This window comes from Heterodontus francisci, chromosome 10, assembly GCF_036365525.1.
Source record: "Heterodontus francisci isolate sHetFra1 chromosome 10, sHetFra1.hap1, whole genome shotgun sequence".
In the NCBI taxonomy this organism is placed as follows: domain Eukaryota; kingdom Metazoa; phylum Chordata; class Chondrichthyes; order Heterodontiformes; family Heterodontidae; genus Heterodontus; species Heterodontus francisci.
In genome coordinates, this window is record NC_090380.1 from 111249579 (window position 1) to 111270417 (window position 20839).

A 20839-nucleotide genomic window follows, 5' to 3' on the forward strand; every position below is an offset into this window, starting at 1 on the left:
ACATTGCATTTGAAAGGTAGCACATCTGACAGGGCAGCATTCTTTCAGTATTGCACTCAGGTGTCAATCTAGATCTTGTGCTCATGTTTCCTTGAGTGGGACTTGAACGCCCAACTTTTTGAGCTAGAGGTTACCCACTGAACCTTTGCTGACAACTATGAGCACCGCTCAGTATCCCAACTTTACTGGGTTAGCTCCTCTGATGCACCGTGGCCCAGCTCCCAAATCCTGCTGCTATAATTTGTCTGGCCAACATGCCCCACTCCTGGTCCTACTTCTGCTTGCCTGCCTGCCCTGCCATAGATCCACACTCTTCCCAGGATGTCCCACATGCTGGGAAAACCAGATTTTCACTTTTTAAAGTACTCATAGCACTTTTCTGAGATTTGCCTATTGTTACCTTTGCCTGTAAGAGAGGACAGAATAGGCTAGGTTGTTTTCCTTGGAGCAAAGAAGGCTGAGGGGGGGACCTGGTTGAGGTATACAAAATTATGAGGGGCATAGATAGTGTAGATAGGAAGAAACTATTTCCCTTAGCGCAGGTGTCAATAACCAGGGGCATAGATTTAGGTTAAGGGGCAGGAGGTTTAGAGGGGATTTGAGGAAAAATATTTTCACCCAGAGAGTGGTTGGAATCTGGAACACACCACCTGAAGGGGTGGTAGAGGCAGGAACCCTCACAACATTTAAGAAGTATTTAGATAAGCATTTGAAACGCATGGCAGACTGGTACAAAAGGTGAAGTCACACGGGATCAGAGGTGAGCTGGCAAGATGGATACAGAACTGGCTCAGTCATAGAAGACAGAGGGTATCAATGGATGGGTGTTTTTCTGAATGGAGGGATGTGACTAGTGGTGTTCCGCAGGGACCAGTGCTGGGACCTTTGCTGTTTGTAGTGTATATAAATGATTTGGAGGAAAATGTAGCTGGTCTGATTAGTAAGTTTGCGGATGACACAAAGGTTGGTGCAGTTGCGAATAATGATGAGGATTGTCAGAGGATACAGTAGGATATAGATCGGCTGGAGACTTGGACGGAGAAATGGCAGATGGAGTTTAATCCGGACAAATGTGAGGTAATGCATTTTGGAAGGTCTAATGCAGGTGGGAGGTATACAGTAAATGGCAGAACCCTTAGGAGTATTGACAGGCAGAGAGATCTGGGCGTACAGGTCCACAGGTCACTGAAAGTGGCAACGCAGGTGATAAGGTAGTCAAGAAGGCATACGGCATGCTTGCCTTCATCGGTCGGGGCATAGAGTATAAATATTGGCAAGTCATGTTGCAGCTGTACAGAACCTTAGTTAGGCCACACTTAGAATATTGCGTGCAATTCTGGTCGCCACACTACCAGAAGGACGTGGAGGCTTTGGAGAGGGTACAGAGGAGGTTTACCAGGATGTTGCCTGGTCTGGAGGGCATTAGCTATGAGGAAAGGTTGGAAAAACTCGGATTGTTTTCACTGGAACGACGGCGGTGGAGGGGCGACATGATAGAGGTTTACAACGTTATGAGTGGCATGTCATCGCAGAGTGGATAGTCAGAAGCTTTTTCCTAGGGTGGAAGAGTCAGTTACTAGGGGACATAGGTTTAAGGTGAGAGGGGCAAAGTTTAGAGGGGATGTACGAGGCAAGCTTTTTACACAGAGGGTGGTGAATGCCTGGAACATGATGCCGGGGGAGGTGGTGGAAGCAGATACGATAGCGACGTTTAAGAGACATCTTGACAAATATATGAATAGGAAGGGAATAGAGGGATATGGACCCTGGAAGTGCAGAAGGTGTTAGTTTAGGCAGGCATCAAGATCGGCGTAGGGTTGGAGGGCCGAATGGCCTGTTCCTGTGCTGTACTGTTCCGAAGAAGGGTCACTGACCCGAAATGTTAACTCTGCTTCTCTTTCCACAGATGCTGCCAGACCTGCTGAGTGAATCCAGCATTTCTTGTTTTTGTTTCAGATTTCCAGCATCCGCAGTATTTTGCTTTTATATTACTGTACTGTTCTTTGTTCATTGTTCTTTGTTCATAGCATACAAGGCTACGGGACAAGTGCTGGAAATTGGGATTGGAATAGATATGTGCTTGATGGCCGGCAGGGAGGCAATGGGCTGAAGGGCCTGTTTCTCTGCTGTATAACACAATGACTCTACGACTCTAATCGCAACTCATTAATTCCTAATTAATCTCAAATGCGGCACAACAATAAAACACTGGGATTTGACAAGACATTTGGACCACTACCCAACAGTGAAAGCTACATGGGGCTAGGGGGAGGAGAGAGAACATCTTGTCGATTTTCTTTCAAGAGAATGACTTTGCTCTTGGTGATTTTCTGGGTCAGATCCTGGGTCAGATCTCAATTGGCGGTGAAAGCTGATTGATAGATTGGTACCTTAACCCTTTCTCCATTTCACAACCTCTCTGGCATCTTTGTGGATGGAATTCATGATAATGCCATCAACTCTGTTGGTGTTGGGTCAGTATTCTAGTCTGTACAGCATCCATCTGCCAGGTCCAGTTTTCAAGTATTTTAGACATCATGAAAGTTTTTGCTTCCCAGTATTTGCATATTGAGTTACAGAAGAATTTGAGGATCCTCAGGTTTATCAGAAGGTCTCTTGTCCCAACAAGCATGTTCCTTTTTTAACTGATCTCATCTGTCTCTTAGTTGCAAGTAAAGTGATGTACAGAATGTACACAACTGTTGAATGAGGCTCAAGTATCTCATCAAGGGGCAAGTTACATTGCCTAATCAAGAGAAATTCCCGAGATAAAGTTAAAACAATTCCAATATTAAAAAATGGAAACAGGCAGGCGTGTGCGCAGTGCAGAGCCTCAGCAATGCGTAACTAATTGGACAAAATACTGCAGCTGCGGCCAAACCAGTGATTTACAAAGGTTTAGCAAAGCTTCCTTGCTTTTGTGCTCTTTGCCTCTGTTCATAAAATGTGTGTTTTAAAGCAGCCTTCTCAACTTGTTCTACAGTCTTCCAAGGTGGTGTACAAACACCCCCAGGCCTCTCTGCACCCCCTTTAAAATGCACTCTCGAGGGACTACAACAGTTGTTCATTGGATGGTTCCTGGGATGAGGGGATTGTCCTATAGGAGAGATTGAGTAGGCTATCCCTATATTCCCTGGAGTTTAAAAGAATGAGAGGTGATCTAATTGAAACAGATAAAATGTTTAAGAAGCTTGACGGGGTAGATGCTGAGAAAATGTTTCCCCTGGGGAATCTGAACATGAGGTCACAGTCTCAGGATAAGGGGTCAGCCATTTAGGACTGAGATGAGGAGAAATTTCTTCACTCAAAGGGTTGTGAATCTTTGGGACTCTCTACCCCAGAGAGCTGTGGAGGCTCAGTCGTTGAGTACATTCAAGACAGAGGTCAATAGATTTTTGAGTACAAGGGAATTAAGGGATATGGGGATAGTGAAGGAGAGTAAAGTTGGGGTTGATGATTAGCGATTAACGATTAGCGATTAGCGATACTCTTATTGAATGGCGGAGCAGGCTCGAAGGGCCAACTGGCATACACCAGCTCCTATTTCTTATACATTTAGTTTATCTATTTACAAAAATAAAAACTTCCTCAAACTTTCTTCATAAAGCAACATCTAGACCACGTGACTGCACTGATTCATGTACTCAGCATGACATCAATATCTCAAGCACAGTTTAAATTGCCTTTGACAACCAGTATTTTAAATGGCTCAGCATGTCGTGGGATCTGAGATACTCATGTCCAGAGCACAGCTGGTGTCTGATGCCAATTTTGTGCTTGTAATTCTTGAGGCTTTTCCAGCCAGATTTCTCTAACGGCAGTTGCAAGCACTCTCCCTCCAGTTCCTCACATTCTAACAAATGTTATTTTTCTGCTTTGCAGCCTATATTAGTACCATCCCCACCGAACAACACATCTCTGTCCTCCGGCCACGACCAAGCAGTAAAAATGCCATGGCATAACTTGATTATTGACATTTTCAGTTGCTGTGTCTTCGTACTTTGAGACTAGTGTGAAGTAGTGCAGAAAGAAATTATTAGAGTGGTGCCAGGGAACTTCAGTTATGTGAAGAGACCAGAAAAGCTGAGATTGTTCTCCTCAGCGCAGAGAAGGTTAAGAGATATATGAATTGTTTTGGGTAGAGTAAATAATAAATAACTGTTGCCAGTGACAGAATGGTCGTTAACCAGAGGACATGGATTTAAGGTGATTTTCAAAAGAATTAGACACGTCACGGTGAAACATTTTTGTGCAGCATTTTGTTGTGATCTGAAGGGGACTGCCTGAAACGTTGACGGAAGCAGATTCAATCGAAGCTTACTAAAAGGAATTGGATATATACCTGAAAGGAAGGTATTTACAGTGCTATGGGGAAGGGTCGGGGTGTGGACTAGTTAGATAGCTCTGCAAAGAACCAGCACAAGCACAATGGTCTGAATGGGCTCCTTCTGTGTTTTTTCGTTCTATGATTCTATGATGGTGGAAGGATTTGCATGCTGATAAGATGTTTGATAAGCATGACAGGCATTCCCCTTCTATGACGACCTTCAAAAAGGTGCAGAGTTCAAACCCACTCCAAACAGTCCTGGCAGGCGGAGATCCCACCTCCAGCTCTGACTTCAGTATTGACAGCTGAGAGCCAGCAGGATACGAGCATCCAGTGGATGTGGGTGGCACTCTTCCTCTCATGAGCAACAATAAGAAGAAATTACATTTTAGCATCTTTAACATAGTAAGATGTTCCAAAGTGCTTCACAGGAGTGTTATCAAACAAAATTTCACACTGAGCCACGTAAGGAATTTGTAGGACACGTGCCCAATGTGCTTGATCAAAGAGGTAGGTTTTAAGGAACGCCTTAAAGGAGCAAAGAGAGGTAGAGAGAGGGAAAGGTTTCGGGAAGGAATCCCAGAGCTTAGAGCCTGGATAGATGAAGGCACGTGACCGATGGTGGAGTGATTTTAAAATCGGGGATATGCAAGAGGACAGAATTGGAGGTGTGCAGAGATCATAGAGGCTTATAGAGCTGGAGGAGATTATAGGTATCATGATGGGGGTGAAACCATAGATGGACTTGTAAACAAGGATGAGCGTTTTAAAACCGGGTGAGCAGTGAGCACAGATGTGATGGTTAAATGGAACTTGGTGCGAGTTAGGATTTGAGCAGCTGGATTTTAGATGGCCTTAAGTTTTTGGAGGGTTCGATGAGAATCGGGTTTTAGAATAGTCTCAAGGTAACAAAGGATGAGGATTTCAGCAGCAGATAAATTGAGGCAGAGGTTGAGGAGGTTGATGTTACGGAAGTGGAAGTAGGGGGTTAGGGTCTCAGGGTCAAATACAACACCAAGGTTGCAAAGAGTCTGGCTCAGCCTTGACAACTGCCAGGGAGAGGGGTGGAGTCGGTGGATTTTTGGAGCCCACAAAAACTTCCTGCCATATCGGACTAATATGCAACACACGCCAGTGTGAATCCTCCATTTTATTAGGTGCATACTGCACATTCCAGCTAAGTTACTACCCAGTGATCCCCAGTGGTAACATGAATTTTGCAACAGGAAATCTAACATTTAGGATCCTGCCATGCGGAACTTGACTATTTTCAAAAAAAGTATCAATCCACAAAATAAAATTCCTCAGTGCTGATACCTTCCCCCTACATAGTTATTTCATCTGAGTCAAAGCAAACTTGTTTGAAAAACCTCAGTGGGTTCTCCCATGTGCATGTAACTAGTGATAAAATAGCATTAAGTTCATGTTATACAGATACTTGCACACGACAGACCATCAGAGAGCTTGGATGAATTCCCCAGATACAAGCAGTCAAAATTGCCTTTGATGACAGGTGTGAGAAATGCTGTGAAATCTCAGACATTCACTTGACCTTACATTCATCTGGTTCATGGACCAGGTGATGAGGGCCTGACTGTGTTGTTATATTATTTTCCCTACTGAGTAGGTCGAGAGCTGAAAACCACTGAATCATAGCATCATAGAATGGTTACAGCACAGAAGGAGAGCATTCAGCTGCTTGTGTCCGTGCCAGTTCTCTGCAAGATGTAATCAGCTAGTCTCCCTCGCCGGCCCTTTCCCCATAGACCTGCAAATTTTTTCTCTTCGGATGCTTGTACAATTCCCCTTTTAAAGCCATGATTGAATCTGCCTCCAGCACTCTCTCGGGCAGTGCATTCCAGCTCCTAACCGTTCACTGCGTGAAAAAGTTTTTCCTCATGTCGCAGTTGATTGTTTTTGCCATTTACCTTATATTGGTGTCCTCTGGTTCCAGACCTTTTTGCCAATAGGAACAGTTTTTCTCTATCTACTCTGTCTAGACCCCTCATGATTTGGAATCCTCTCAGCCTTCTCTTTAAGGAGAACAACCCCAGCTTCTCCAATCTATCCACGTAACTGAAGAATCTTTTCTGCACTGTCTCTAAAGCCTTTGCATACTTCCTAAAGTGCAGTGTGCAGAACTGGATGCAATACTCCAGTTGAGACCAAACCAGGGTTTTATAAAGGTTCATCATAACTTCTTTGCTTTTGTGCTCTATGCCTTTATTTATAAAACTCAGGATCCCATATGCCTTTTTAATTATTTTCTCAACCTGCACTTCCACCTTCAATAATTTGTGCACATATACCCCCAGGTGATTCTGTTTCTGCACACTGTTTATTTTATATTCTCCCTCCATGTTCTTCTCATTAAAATGTTTTGCTTCACATTTCTCTGCATTAAATTTCATCTGCCACCTGTCTACCCATTTAACCATTCTATATCCTCACAGTTCACAATACTTCCAAGTTTTGTATCATCTGCAAATTTTGAAATTGTGTCCTGTACACCAAGTCTATGTCATTAATATATATCAAGAAAAGCAGTGGTCCTAGTACTGACCCCTGGGGAAGCCCACTATATATACGTTCCTCCAGTCCAAAAAGCAACTGTTCACCACCACACTCTGTTTCCTGTCACTCAGCCAATATCGTACCCATGCTGCCACTATCCCTTTTATTCCACGAGCTGCAACTTTGCTGGCAAGCCTATTATATGGCACTTCATCAAATGCCTTTTGGAAGTCCATATACACCATATCAACCGCATTGCCCTTGTCATGGCGGAGGTCGTGGTGTAGTGGCATTGTCACTGGACTAGTAATACAGAGACCCAGGGTATTGCTCTGGGGACATGGGTTCAAATCCCACCACAGCAGAAGGTGAAAATTGATTTCAATTAATAAAACAAATTCTGGAATTAGTCTAATGATGGCCATGAAGCCATTGTCAATTATTGTAAAAACTCATCTGGTTCACTAATGTCCTTTAGGGAAGGAAATCTGCTGGCCTACCCATGACTCCAGACCCACAGCAATGCGATTGACTCTTACATGCCCTCTGAAATGGCCTAGCAAGTCACTCAGTTGTAACTACCCACTATGAAGTCAATAAAAAGAAATTAAACCGGATGGACCACCCTAGGCACCGGAAGCGACAATGGCAAATCCAGCCCTGTCGACCCTGCAAAGTCCTCCTGACTAACATCTGGGGGCTTGTGCCAAAGGTGGGAGAGCTGTCCCACAGACTAGTCAAGCAACAACCTGACATAGTTATACTCACAGAATCATACCTGACAGACAATGTCCCAGACATCACCATCCCAGGCTATGTCCTTTCCCACCGGCAGGACAGACCCAGCAGAGGTGATGGCAAAGTGGTATATAGTGATGAGGGAGTTGCCCTGGGAGTCCTCAATATTGCCTCAGGTCAAACATGGACAAGGAAACCTCCTGCTGCTTACCATCTACTGCCCTCCCTCAGCTGATGAGTCAGTACTCCTCCATGTTGAGAAGCACTGAGGGTGGCAAGGGCACAGAAAGTACTCTGGGTGGGGGACTTCAATGGCCATTGCCAAGTGTGGCTTGGTAGCACACTACTAGCTCAGTCCTAAAGGACATAGCTGCTCGACTGGGTATGCAGCAGGTGGTGAGGGAAAAACATATTTGTCCTCGCCAATCTACCTGCCGCAGATGCATCTGTCCATGACAGTATTGGTAGCAGTGACCACTGCACAGTCCTTGTGGAGACAAAGTCCTGCCTTCACATTGAGGATACCCTCCATCGTATTGTGTGGTGCTACCACCGTGCTAAATGGGATAGATTTTGAACAGATCTAGCAATACAAAACTGGGCATCCATGAGGCGCTGTGGGCCATCGGCAGCAGCAGAATTGTACTCAACCACAATCTGTAACCTCATGGCCCAACATATCCCCCACTCTACCATTAATATCAAGCCAGGAGACCAACCCTGGTACAATGAAGAGTGCAGGAGGGCATGCCAGGAGCAGCACCAGGTATAGCTCAAAATGAGGTTTCAACCTGGTGAAGCTACAACACAGGACAAACTGCGTAAGCAGCATGCGATAGACAGAGCTAAATGATCGCATAACCAACGGATCAGATCTAAGCTTTGGAGTCCTGCCCCATCCAGCCATGAATGGTGGCGGACAATTAAACAACTAACTGGAGGAGGTGGCTCCACAAATATCACCATCCTCAATGATGGGGGAGCCCAGCACATCAGTGCGAAAGATAAAACTATAGCATTTGCAACAATCTTCAGCCAAAAGTGCAAAGTTGATGATCCATCTCGGCCTCCTCCTGAAGTCCCCAGCATCACAGATGCCAAACTTCAGCCAATTCGATTCACTCCGCGTGATATCAAGAAATGACTGAAGGCACTGGATACTGCAAAGGCTATGGGCCCTGACAATATTCCGGCAATAATACTGAAGACCTTGCTGCAAAATTTGCCGCACCCCTAGTTAAGCTGTTCCAGTACAGCTACAACACTGGCATCTACCCTGCAATGTGGAAAATTGCCCAGGTATGTCCTGTACACAAAAAGCAGGACAAATCCAACCCGGCCAATTACCGCTCCATCAGCCTACTCTCAATCATCAGTAAAGTGATGGAAGGTGTCATCAACAGTGCCATCAAGTGGCACTTCCTTAGCAATAACCTGCTCAGTGACGCTCAGTTTGGGTTCCACCAGGGCCACTCAGCTCCTGACCTCATTACAGCCTTGGTTCAAACATGGACAAAAGAGCTGAACTCAAGATGTGAGATGAGAGTGACTGCCCTTGACATCAAGGCAGCAGGGGGAAAACTCTCCGCTGGTTGGAGTCATACGGAGCGCAAAGGAAGATGGTGTCGTTGTTGGAAGTCAATCATCTGAGCTCCAGGACATCATTGCAGGAGTTCCTCAGGGTAGTGTACCCAGCCCAACCATCTTCAGCTGCTTCATCAATGACCTTCCTTCAATCATAAGATCAGAAGTGGGGATGTTCGCTGATGATTGCACAATGTTCAGCACCATTCGCAACTCCTCAGATACTGAAGCAGTCCGTGTAGAAATGCAGCAAGACCTGGACAATATCCAGGCTTGGAATGATAAGTGGCAAGTAACATTCGCACCACACAAGTGCCAAGCAATGATCATCTCTAAGAGGAGAGAATCTAACCATCTCCCCTTGACATTCAATGGCTTTATGATCGCTGAATCTCCCACTATCAACATCCTAGGGACTACCATTGACCAGAAACTGAACTGGAGTAGCCATATAAATACCGTGGCTACAAGAGCAGGTCAGAGGCTAGGAATCCTGAGGCGAGTAACTCACCTCCTGACTTCCCAAAGCCTGTCCACCATCTACAAGGCACAAGTCAGGAGTCCAATGGAATACTCTCCACTTGCCTGGATGGGTGCAGCTCCAACAACACTCAAGAAGCTCAACACCATCCAGGACAAAGCAGCCCCCTTGATTGGCACCCCATGCACAAACATTCACTTCCTCCACCACCGACGCACAGTGGCAGCAGTGTGTACCAACTACAAAATGCAGTGCAGCAACGCACCGAGGTTCCTTAGACAGCACCTTCCAAACCCGTAACCGCTACCAACTAGAAGGACAAGCGCAGCAAATGCATGGGAACACCACCACCTGCAAGTTCCCCTCCAAGTCACACACCATCCCGACGTGGAACTATATCGCCATTCCTTCACTGTCGCTGGGTCAAAATCCTGGAACTCCCTTCCTAACAGCACTGTGGGTGTATTTACCCCACGTGGACTGCAGTGATTCAAGAAGGCAGTTCACCACCACCTTCTCAAGGGCAATTAGGGATGGGCAATGAATGCTGGCCTAGCTGGTGGCAAGAAACATCCTGCCCGCCCCAGGCCAATGAAGACCTTTAAGTGGCCAGTTAACTGCTACGTAAGGGTCTCTTCCCCCCTCCACTGCTATTTTACCAGCGGCCAGCAGGTGGCTGAGATCCCCCAGGAGGCCGCAACATAAAACCTGACCGCCCCCACAGCCCAACCACCCCCACTACACAACACTCCCGCCTCTTCCCAACTGACCCCCCTGCAACTTGCCTCGCTGGGGCCTGGCGATTGTCCCTGGCGTGGCCCCAGACACCATGTTTCTGAGCTGGTATTCCTCTTACTGCTGAAGCTGGTAGCAGTCCCAGCAGTGACCACCGCTACCAATGGCGCTACTGGGATTGAGATCTGCCATCCCACTGATTAGCTGGCAACTCCTGGAGGTGGGACTTCCTGCCTCAGAGGGGTGAAAACCTTGCCCAAGGCCAGTTAAGAACCTGGGGGGTCATAAAATCCTGGCGTGGCTCCCAGGCTCGGTGTAAATGGGCTCACCCCCGACTTTTTGACTGGCGGCTCCTGCCCAATGTAAAATTCCGGCCTCTAGCTCTTTCATCATCCAGGGAGCTTTGGATTCGCTTGCCCTTCCTTTCCCCCTCATGGAAATGTAACTCAACTGTATCTGAACAATCGCCTCTTTAAAGAAATTGTTCAGTTACATTTTTGCCTGCCAATCTTTGATTCCAACTTGCCTGGGCCAGATCTGTTCTCACCCCAATGAAAATGGTCCTCCTCCAATTAAGTATTTTTACTCTAGATTGATACTTGACCTTTTCCATTACTGATCTAAACCTAATGATACTATGATTACTGTCTTCTAACTGTTGCCCTCCTGACACGTGATCTACCTCATTCCCCAGATCCATCAATACCTCCTTCCTCGGTGGGCTGGAAACATACTGATCAAGAAAATTTTCTTGAACCACACTTCAAAAGCTCTTCCCTGTCTCTGCCTTATACACTCCCAGTTTATATTACCGGGAGCTTGCCATTCCCTGTCGCTTCTGGAGTTCAAAGAGGTCACTGCATATATTAGTTAGATGCACAAGTGAATTGGATTAGATAGATGTCACAGGGGCGAGGCCGTCCATTCTGTAACAACAGAAATTAAGCCACTGGGTCGGAAAAAAAAATGTTATAAAGAGGATACTCAATCACAGTATCTGTTCAAAAGTGTAAATATATTCTTCATTCTTTTAGAAAACCAAAGAATTGGGAGAGGATTCTGAGTACAAGTGTTCAGTTGGTATCCAATTCTAATCAAATGTCACTGTTTGAGTGAAGGAATGAACATAATGGGCGTGATTTTCAATGAGGCCTGGCCAGTATCCTACCAGAGTGATTCTCCTGCCCATTGTCGATCCTGCCTAACTTGCATTCCATTTATTTATACCACACAAAGAACACATTGGTGGAGTATCTCTAATGTAGCAAAGATATCCCAGGGTGCTTCACAGTAGTATTATCTGACAATATTTGACACTAAGCTTGATAAGGAAATATTAAGGTATATGGCCAAAAGCTTGGGTCGGAGAGGTAGATTTTAAGGAGCATCTTAAAGGAGGAGAGAGAGTTGGAGAGGAGGGAAAGTTTAGGGAGGGAATTCCAGAGCTTAGGGCCTAGGCAGCTGAAGGCATGGTCACCGACGATGGAGCAAAGAGAGTGAGGGTTGCAGAGGGAGCCAAAATCCTGCATAGGGTTGTAAAACTGGAAGAAGTTACAGAGATGGGGAGATGGCGAGGCTATGGATAGAATTGGAAACAGGGATGAGAATTTTAAAATCTCAGTGTTGCTGGACCGGGAGCCAATGTATGCACAGAGGAATGAATGTTGGCCGAGCTGTATAAAGGGAAGGTGATCTAATCCACACCACTATCATCCAGGCAATCAAGCTGAATATTTCACCTTATATTTTCCCACCTCCATCTTTTCACAGCCCAAAACAGACAGAAAGAACTTGCATTTTCATAGTGCCTTTTGCAACCTCAAGGCCTTTCAAAGTGCTTATAGCAATAAATTACTTTTGAAGCAAGGTCATTGTTGTAATGCAAGAAATGTGGCAGCCAATTTGCACACAGCACGCTCCCACAAAGAGCAATGCAATTAATGATCAGATTATTGTTTTAATGCTTCTAAGAGGAGCACCCATATAGAAAACTTTTTTTTTTCCTGTTTACCTTACCAAAATGTGTTAGATACTCTCAGATACTGATCAGATGTTAAGTGTTCCAGAGGAATGGGTTTTCCTATATGTACTGATTCTCAAAATATTTCATGCCTATTGACTTTAGGAAGTTGGATTTTCCAATGCAAGACCTCTAAAAAGACTCAGTTACAGGGGAACCAGGATATTTCCCCCTGTAGGTTAGTGGGCACAGTGCAAAGTAGGTTGGCTGTCATCCCTTCCTCTTCACACTGTATGTTACTTGATCTTGTTTATGTGTAGAAAGATTGTAAAGAGTTCAGATTCTGACTATGAAGCCGGAGTTTTGCGACTATGAGGAGCCGACAGATTCCTGGTTTGATTCCAGCAGCGAGACACTTTTACAGTCAATTATAGAGCAGCACAGACTTAGAGATAGTCCACAGGACATGTCATGCAGGCAATGAGTATGGAAGCCTTTTGTAGATAGTGGACGCCAATCAACCAAAACTATCAGTGCAGACTGGTTGACGGGGAATTGATATTTGTCTCCTTATAACATGCTTTCAGGGAAAAATGAAAAAAGAAATGTAATGAAATCATAATGAAATAAGCGACATCAATTACTGCTGAAGGTCAACGTGGAGAATAGACGGAGAAGCAATTTTAAAAGTGTTGCATTTCAAGCCCATTCCACACACTCTTCACAATCTATTTCCACACTATAAATCCTTCTTTTTATCTGTTTTGCAAGTACATCCTGGCACTCTCCTGAAACATGTATAGTTAGATCAAAACAATAAAGAGAAAAAAAAGAAACATCATCCGACAATATCAGAGCAGAGAAGGTCAAAGGTAATCTAATACTGATCCTGAGAATTATGAAAGGATTTTTTTATGAACGGGAATGTGCTGCTGGAAAGGTTTGTGGAAGCAGATTCAATAGTAACTTACAAAGATGGAATTTGATAAATACTTGAAGAAGAAAATGTTTGCAGGGCTGCAGGGTGCACTTGCACGATGGACCGAATGTTCTCCTGTGCTATATCATTCTATGATTTGAGAGGGTAAATTGTTCAAGGTTATTCTCATTCATCAGTGAATCAATTACAAGAGGACATAAGTATAGAATCAGTGCTAAAAGCATTTTAGTGATCCCTCCTAATATTTCCTTCTTTGGTTTGGCATCAATTTTTGTCTAATAAATGCTACTGTGAAGTGCCTTGGGACTTTTCTCTGCATTCAAGGCATTGTATAAATGTAACTTATTGCTGTTGATGTAGTAAAGGAAAAAGAACTACATTTTGTAAGGCCGAAAACAGCTGTAGATGTATCAGTTCCGTCTCTGCTTACAATCTTCACAAATACCCAATTCAGTTATTTGAATTATATATGGAATGCATTTGCCAATAAGTTGAAGGAAGAATGTGCATTTATATAGGACCTTTCACATCCACAGTGTGTAGGAAAGTATTTCACAGCCAAAGAATTACTTTTGAATTGTAATTTTATGGCAAACTCATCAGCCAATTGGCACATAGCAAGATCCCACTCATGGCAATGAGATAAATGACCAAACAACCTATTTCCAGTGGTGTTTGTTGAGGGATAAACACTGGTCAGAAGAAACACTTTACACCTCTGTCAAATAGTGCCACTGGATCTGTCATATTTCCCCCAAGAAGTCAGATGGGACCTCAATTTAACATTATATTGAAAAAACAACACCTCCAGCAATACTGAAATTACTAAAGGAGCAGTCTAGATTGCACTGCTTATGTTTCTGGAATGGGTTTTGAACCCACAACCTGCTATATCAGAGGTAAGAGGGCAATACGTTCAGCCATGGCAGACAGCGCAACTTTACTGCTGCCACTGAGTCATTAGCAGCCAAGAAATTCCCCAAGATAATGAACAAAAATAGGATTGACGGAAGACACTGTAAAACCTGCAGAGATTGAAAAAAAATAATTGGTGCAGATTCTTTTCATTCCTAGGAGCCTTCTCATCAATGTTGCTGTCTAGTAATAGTGTGTTTGCTTTCTTTGCAGCTGTCCCCTCCCGCCCATATGGTTTGAGAGTCCTCGCTGTATCACAGACTATTGCAAGAATTTCCTTTACCAAGCCTGATTCTCATGGTGGTGTCCCAATTCATCATTACCAAGTGGAGATGAATGAGGCAGATTCAGAAGATTGGAAAACTGTGAATTCCAATGGGAGTCAAAGTAAGTGACGGAAATACTGTTTGTTAGATGGTCTGAGACTGAAATAGAAGGAGGATGGTTCAGGAACATTGGGGGGGTTGGTGGGGGTGCTAAATTGGATAGTCCTAAAAACAGGTATGAGGATCAACATGTGCAATTAACCCAAACTAACTTTGTGCTGCCTGTTCATTTGAATGATTCCTGCACTCAGCCAATTCTAACCATGCTGTTCATTGGCTGCACAAATCAGCAGGAGTCCCAAAATCCTAACTTGTTAGTATCAGTTAAAACTAGCCTGCATCTCTGAAAGGGAGGTGCATTGCTGCTGGAACAGGTGCTGGCAGTCATGCAGGAACTGAATCTGATCTGGGAAACATGAAGAATGGCACAATATGGGACAGCATGGGCTCCAAGGTTTTTGGATACTCCCTGGAGGCTGAGGTCAAGGAGATGGATAGGAGAAAAAATGACCTGTGTCCCTAGGGGGGGCCAGGAGGGCCTCCAGACACACATTCAAAAGGCAATGGGACCAGATAGCCATAGAAGCTAATGCCAGAAGTCAAGCCCTGACAATCTGGATGCAGTGCCACAAGAAGTTCAATGACCTCACACAAGTGGTCAAGGTCAGTGACTACATCTTCAAGTGCCATATCCCATCAACTGCACCACTAGCCTCAGACACTCCTTAATTCACCATAGCCCATCACTCACCTACTAACAATTTCTATCAACCAGCACTCATATCTAACACTCTTAGCTTCACCTCACCCTCACACACTTAGCACTGCTGCAAGCCTCACAACCACTTCTCACACATTGCACACCCTGCCACCAATTCAACCATGACAGCCACATCACCCAAACACATTGCACTACACTCAATGACATTCTTCCCTCTCGCAGAACAAGGTAGCACACAATCAGAGGCAGCAGGTGTTAACTGGTGGGAGACAGGCACAGCTGCCTGTCCTTACCCCCATGGAGGAGACTGTGCTCACCATTGTTGGGATGCTCATTGTTGAGGCTGTGACCAGCAGTGGGGCTGAAACCATTGAAGATGACAGTATCCTCATTTCTAATCCTCCTCTTCATGTCCCACTCTCTGCTCAACTCACATTATCTTCTGATTAACAAGCTGCAGATGGTGTAAGCATGCACCCTTTGCTTCCCCACTTCCCTGCATCATACTTTGCCCTTGTGCCTTTTTCCTTTCAGGTATCCAAGAGGCGCATCCTGGCATGGCAGTGCGGGAAGACCAAGAAGAGAACGATGATGAAGACACAGCACCATCACTTGATTTCACAGTCACAGCAACCAGCGCAGATACTGACACCAAGCATATCTTACAGGATAGATTAGAAGTATGATCTGCACATGGCAAGACACCAGAGCAGGGGGCAGGGATAGCGCAGGTCCCAGATAACTGGAAGGTGAGGTCATGTACAGATTCCACTACAGAGGATTTAGATGAGCACTTCATTGGGGACGCTTACAGATGCATGCTAATGAGTATGCACAACAAAATACCTGATTCATTGGCAGGCCTGACAGAAAGCCTATGGCCAATGTTAAGGAGCACAGAGGAGTCCAGCACCAACTTAGCTCAGAGCTTGGCACAGAGCTTGAACTCATCCTGTCCAGCAGGGAAGTGATGGCCAACTCCATTCGCACACTTGTGGACCCAACCATGATGCAACATCCAATGGGCAATGTCACAGTTTCCATTGAAGCATAAGCAACAGCCACCCAACATTCGAGTGCTACCATAGTGTAATTTGCAGAACAGAATGAGGCCATTCAGCCCATCTAGTCCCTGCTGGCTCTCCACAGAGCAATCCAGTCAGTCCGACTCCCCAGCTTGTTCCCCGTAGTCCTACAAGTTTATTTCCCTCAAGTGGTCATCCAACTTCCTCTTGAAGTCATTGATTGTCTCCACTTCCAGCACCCTGCATCTCTTGCCCAAAACCTTCAATCTGCTTTTTCTAGTCCTTGTTTCATTAGTTAATGGGAATAGTTTTTCCATGTCTAACGTATCTACCATGCAAGCTCAGACTGCTGTTATCATGTCTGTGGATTACAGTGTGCAACGGGATTTGCAGGATGTCACTTGCCAACAGATTACTAGGATCACTGAGGTTGCCGCCTGTGCCTCCAAGGAGCACCAACCTTCTGTCCTCTCTCAGGATGACAGCATTCCTGCTCCCAACACTGCCACTCCACCAGTGCCCCTGCTGGTGCCTGCCAGCCAGCCAACTCAGACTGCTGCTGCCCGTACCGACCTGGTGCATTCTGCAGCCCAGCCTTCTAGGCCCAGAGCTCGAGGTCATCCTCCAAGGCCATCTACAGTCTCCGCCACAGAAAGTCAGCAGCCTTCCACCTGCCATGCTTCAACCACTGGTATAGCACAGTGTAGGAACACTGGAAAAGCAAAGGCACACTGAAGACAGGCGCTAAGGAAATGCACAATAGTGATTAGTTGACCCTGGTGTACAATATGGTATGATTTGATTTATAAATTTGGTTTGAAATGTTTATTTTGGTGGATTTAATTTTAAATTGTGGTCATTTGTGACAGAGGGAAAGTAGGCAGTATGTGGGATTGTTGGTGAATGAGGAATTGGGTTGCTGGTATTGCACTCAAATGAGTTCTTCACGGACCACCCAGGAAGGGGCTGTCTACATTGCCTGCTACCCTCATCTTCCTCTTTCTCCTCCTTTTGCTCCTCGCCATATAGCTGGTTGCAAGGCTGTCCCCCCATTATGGCGAGGTCGTGCAGTATGTAGCAGACCACCAGAAATCTTGACATCTGCTCAGCTGAGTACTGCAGGGCTCCCCCAGCTCAGTCTGGACAGTGGAAGGCCAATGGTCTGCTCCATCACATTTTGTGTGGCATGGTTTTTATTGTATGCATGCTGTCCACATGTGTATGGGTTGCACACCAGAGATATGAACCATGTCGTCAGCAGATAGCCCTTGTCACCCAGTAGTTACCCTTTGGTTTGCCATGGTGGCTCAAATGCAGCTGCCACAGCAGATTGCCACTACTAATGAAAGCATCATGACTGCTACTAGGATGCTGGGCATTGGCCTGCATAGTTTACTGCCTGTGATTGCACACCGGCTGGATGTTGAGGGTCTGGAATCCCTCTCAGTTCCAATATAGGGCAGAGTTGTGCATTGGCTGCACAGTGATGTGTGGACAGTCAATGGTACCCTGCATAATGGGGAAATCTACATTCCTGAAACAAAGCTGCATGCTCCATCTACCTGCTGGTGTCTGGCGAGAGATTTAATGTAGACACCTCTCTTTAAATAGAGAGACTCAGTGACCTAAGTAAGGCAACAGTCAACGGCAAACTGTTGCATACAACTCCAGCTCACGCCTGGACGGAGCCAGGTGCACAAATGCTCATTGTCATGGTCACCTTCACAGCCACTGGCGTTGTGAGTCATTGCCCTGCACTGAGGTTGTAGTTGTGACTGCAGTAGGTGAGAGATTTCAGTGGGGACATCCTTACTGAAGTGCAGGCATGGCACACATTGGGCTGAATTTTATGGGTGCCCCTTTTGGGGGCAGAATAGACCATGAACGGCCTTCCCGCCCAGAGGCCAATTGAGGCCCTTAAGTGGCCTTTTAAATGCCATTTCAGGGCCTCTTCGTGCCACCGCTGGGATTTAACCAGCGGCGGGCGGGACCCCCGCCTCACGGGGAGGTCTCCTAGTAAAACAAGGTGACCTCCAGTGGGATTGGGGGGGAGGGCCTGCTCTGTGGGAAATCTGTGGCTCACAGAGGTCCCCCACCGGGAAAACCTGCAACAACCTGAGCCCCTCCTCCCCCTGCACTAACCACCCACCCTCCCCCCATAACCTCACCGGAGCCTTCCAGACTGGCCCCAGCAAACCCTGCTTCACTTACCTCGGATCCGGGTTCCAGCGCTGGGCCTAGCTCCAAGGCCTCCTGCAGTACTGGCAGTGGCCACCACTCCTGGTGGCACTGCCAATACTGCTGAGCCGCTGGCCATTTGATTGGCCAGCAGTGCCTGAGGGAAAGGAAGGGGGATCCTGGTGCCAGGCTGTTAATTGGCCTGACGCCATAGAATCACTACAGGGGCTAGGGGGGGGGGGCTCCAGCTGGCTGAGACAGGATTCCCCTCACCATTTTGGCCCAGGAGCCCCACCGTAGGCACAACATTCAGCCCTTCAGCCCATTGTTCCATGCTGAGGTTCAGCTAGGAGAATTGTCTCAGCCTCCTGCTGAGAGCCATTCACCCCCTCCTCCTCCCTCTTCCAGCGGCTTGTCCTGCTCCATCTCACCTTTGTTCATTCTTCAAGTAATGATGTATTGCAAGGGGAATGTCTACCACTGCACCCATGTCTGGGAGAATCTGGTTTGTGCAGAAACTTTGAAGACAGCAAAAAAGTCCTTCAGTACCTGCCACACCTCTCCCTGTAGACCTTTGTAACTTGAAACAACTAGGAACACCACAAAATAGTTGTAAAATTGTAACAACAGCCAGAAGAAATCAACTAGCAATGAACCTGTAAGTGGTTTCCTTTAAATAGCACTGGTGGAGGGTCCTTCCTGCTGCTGAATGTGTGTTCAACTGTGTGAGGTTAAGAGAGGTTGTTAGCGGAGTGAAGCGCTGCAAAATGGCAGCACTAACAGCAAATCAGCACCGCACGCCAATTGTCGTGACCTACCTGCTGTGCATACTTCACTGTGCCTGTGCTAATGCACACACTAATATAGCGTCTGACGCAAATCACCCCACAAGCGTGCGCATGCACCATGGATGCCAGTTTGGAGCTCTAAGGGCACTCATAGCACACAAACAAATGGACACTAACAAACCTAATTTCTTGTCCATAGTGTTTGATTGATTGAGAGAGTTTTTCCCTCCTAGCTGAGCCACCTGTGATGGTTTGGACTTGGTTCTGGCTGCACACGCAGGAGGACTCATCTCCGTTGCCACTATTCAGAACTGAATACCGGTTGGAGAACCAGATGCACTCAGGGGACTCCTGCACTACCTGCCTGGGCCTCCTTGTCTGTATAATGGTCACCTATTCCCTCTCTGCTTGCACAGTCTTAAACTGTGGGTGACCACCTCCTGGAATGTGTTATCCACGTGACTCTCAGCCACACGGATGCACCGACTGAAGAGGCTGGGTATTTTTTTTTCTCGAAAAGGGTGACCTGATAAAGGTCTTTAAAATTTATGGAGGGCTTTGATAGGGTAGAGGCTTACACTTGTGGGGGAGTCGGAAACTGAAGCATGAATATAAGATAGTCATTCATATATCCAAAAAGGAGCTCAGAAAAAAACTTATTTTCTCAGAGAGTAGGAGGAATGAAGAACTCGCGACCACAAGGAGTGGTTGAGTTGATTAACATAGATGTATTTAAGGGGAAGCGAGATAAGTACATGAAGGAGGAAGAAATGGAAGGATATGTTGATAGAGTTTGTTGGAGTAATGTAGAAGAAGGCTCATGTGGAGTGTTAAAGTGGGATAACTAAATGAACCACTCAGACTCAGGTCTGTTCCAATTGTCAAATGGTTTATTGTTTTTACACCGGCGGGCAGCAAGATGTGGGCTCACCATGCGCTTCTCCACTGAACAAAGGAAAATCCACAACAGATATACAGATACTCAGCCCATCCCGGCTGGACACAATCCAATCATAACAGTTATTGATTACATACATTATATTCATTAACAATAAAATTACTAATTATGCATCATGTGATTGTGGGAATATCTCATGGTATGCCCCTGGCCATCTCAGGATGTTTACCAAACCCCCTTATCAACTATCCTTGAGTCTTCACAATGAATCTTTCTACCTTTATCAGGCCTGCATTCCTATTTGCTTTATGCAGTCTGCAATTAGACAGGGCAGTTGTCTTAATCACTGATAAGAGGGGCCCTCCTTGGTCAGGTTAGCAGTACCATTCTCAGGGCTGTGACTGAGCCAATCTGGTCCCACAATGCCTTGGGTAAATACTCCATTTTGTAACAATATGTGGCTATACCTTCATCTTGTATGTGTGGATATAAAGTTAGCTGCATCGGCCACAATTTTCCCCCAACAATCCCCGCGTTCGATAAAGGACTGCCTATAATCCTATGAACCGACATACCTTACCTGTTTTGTTGTCCCTAATTTGGTAATGCCCGGTATTCCCTGCCTCCACGTGCTGACCAGTCACGCAATTTCAGGAATCCCGGTCAAATCAATATGTCCCAAATTATCATGTCCCTTTGAGGTTAGCTT

The 20839-nt window shown here is 45.8% G+C and overlaps 1 protein-coding gene across 3 annotated transcripts in view; it reads left to right on the forward strand.

Annotated features, from left to right (window-relative positions):
• Positions 1-20839, forward strand: part of LOC137374715 (neural cell adhesion molecule 2-like) — a 1514570-nt gene that overhangs the window by 1172406 nt on the left and 321325 nt on the right. For all 3 annotated transcript variants that reach the window (XM_068041260.1, XM_068041261.1, XM_068041262.1), the window contains exon 12: positions 14408-14581. In XM_068041260.1, the coding sequence (XP_067897361.1) occupies positions 14408-14581 (174 nt within the window). The remainder of the gene's footprint in view (positions 1-14407; positions 14582-20839) is intronic.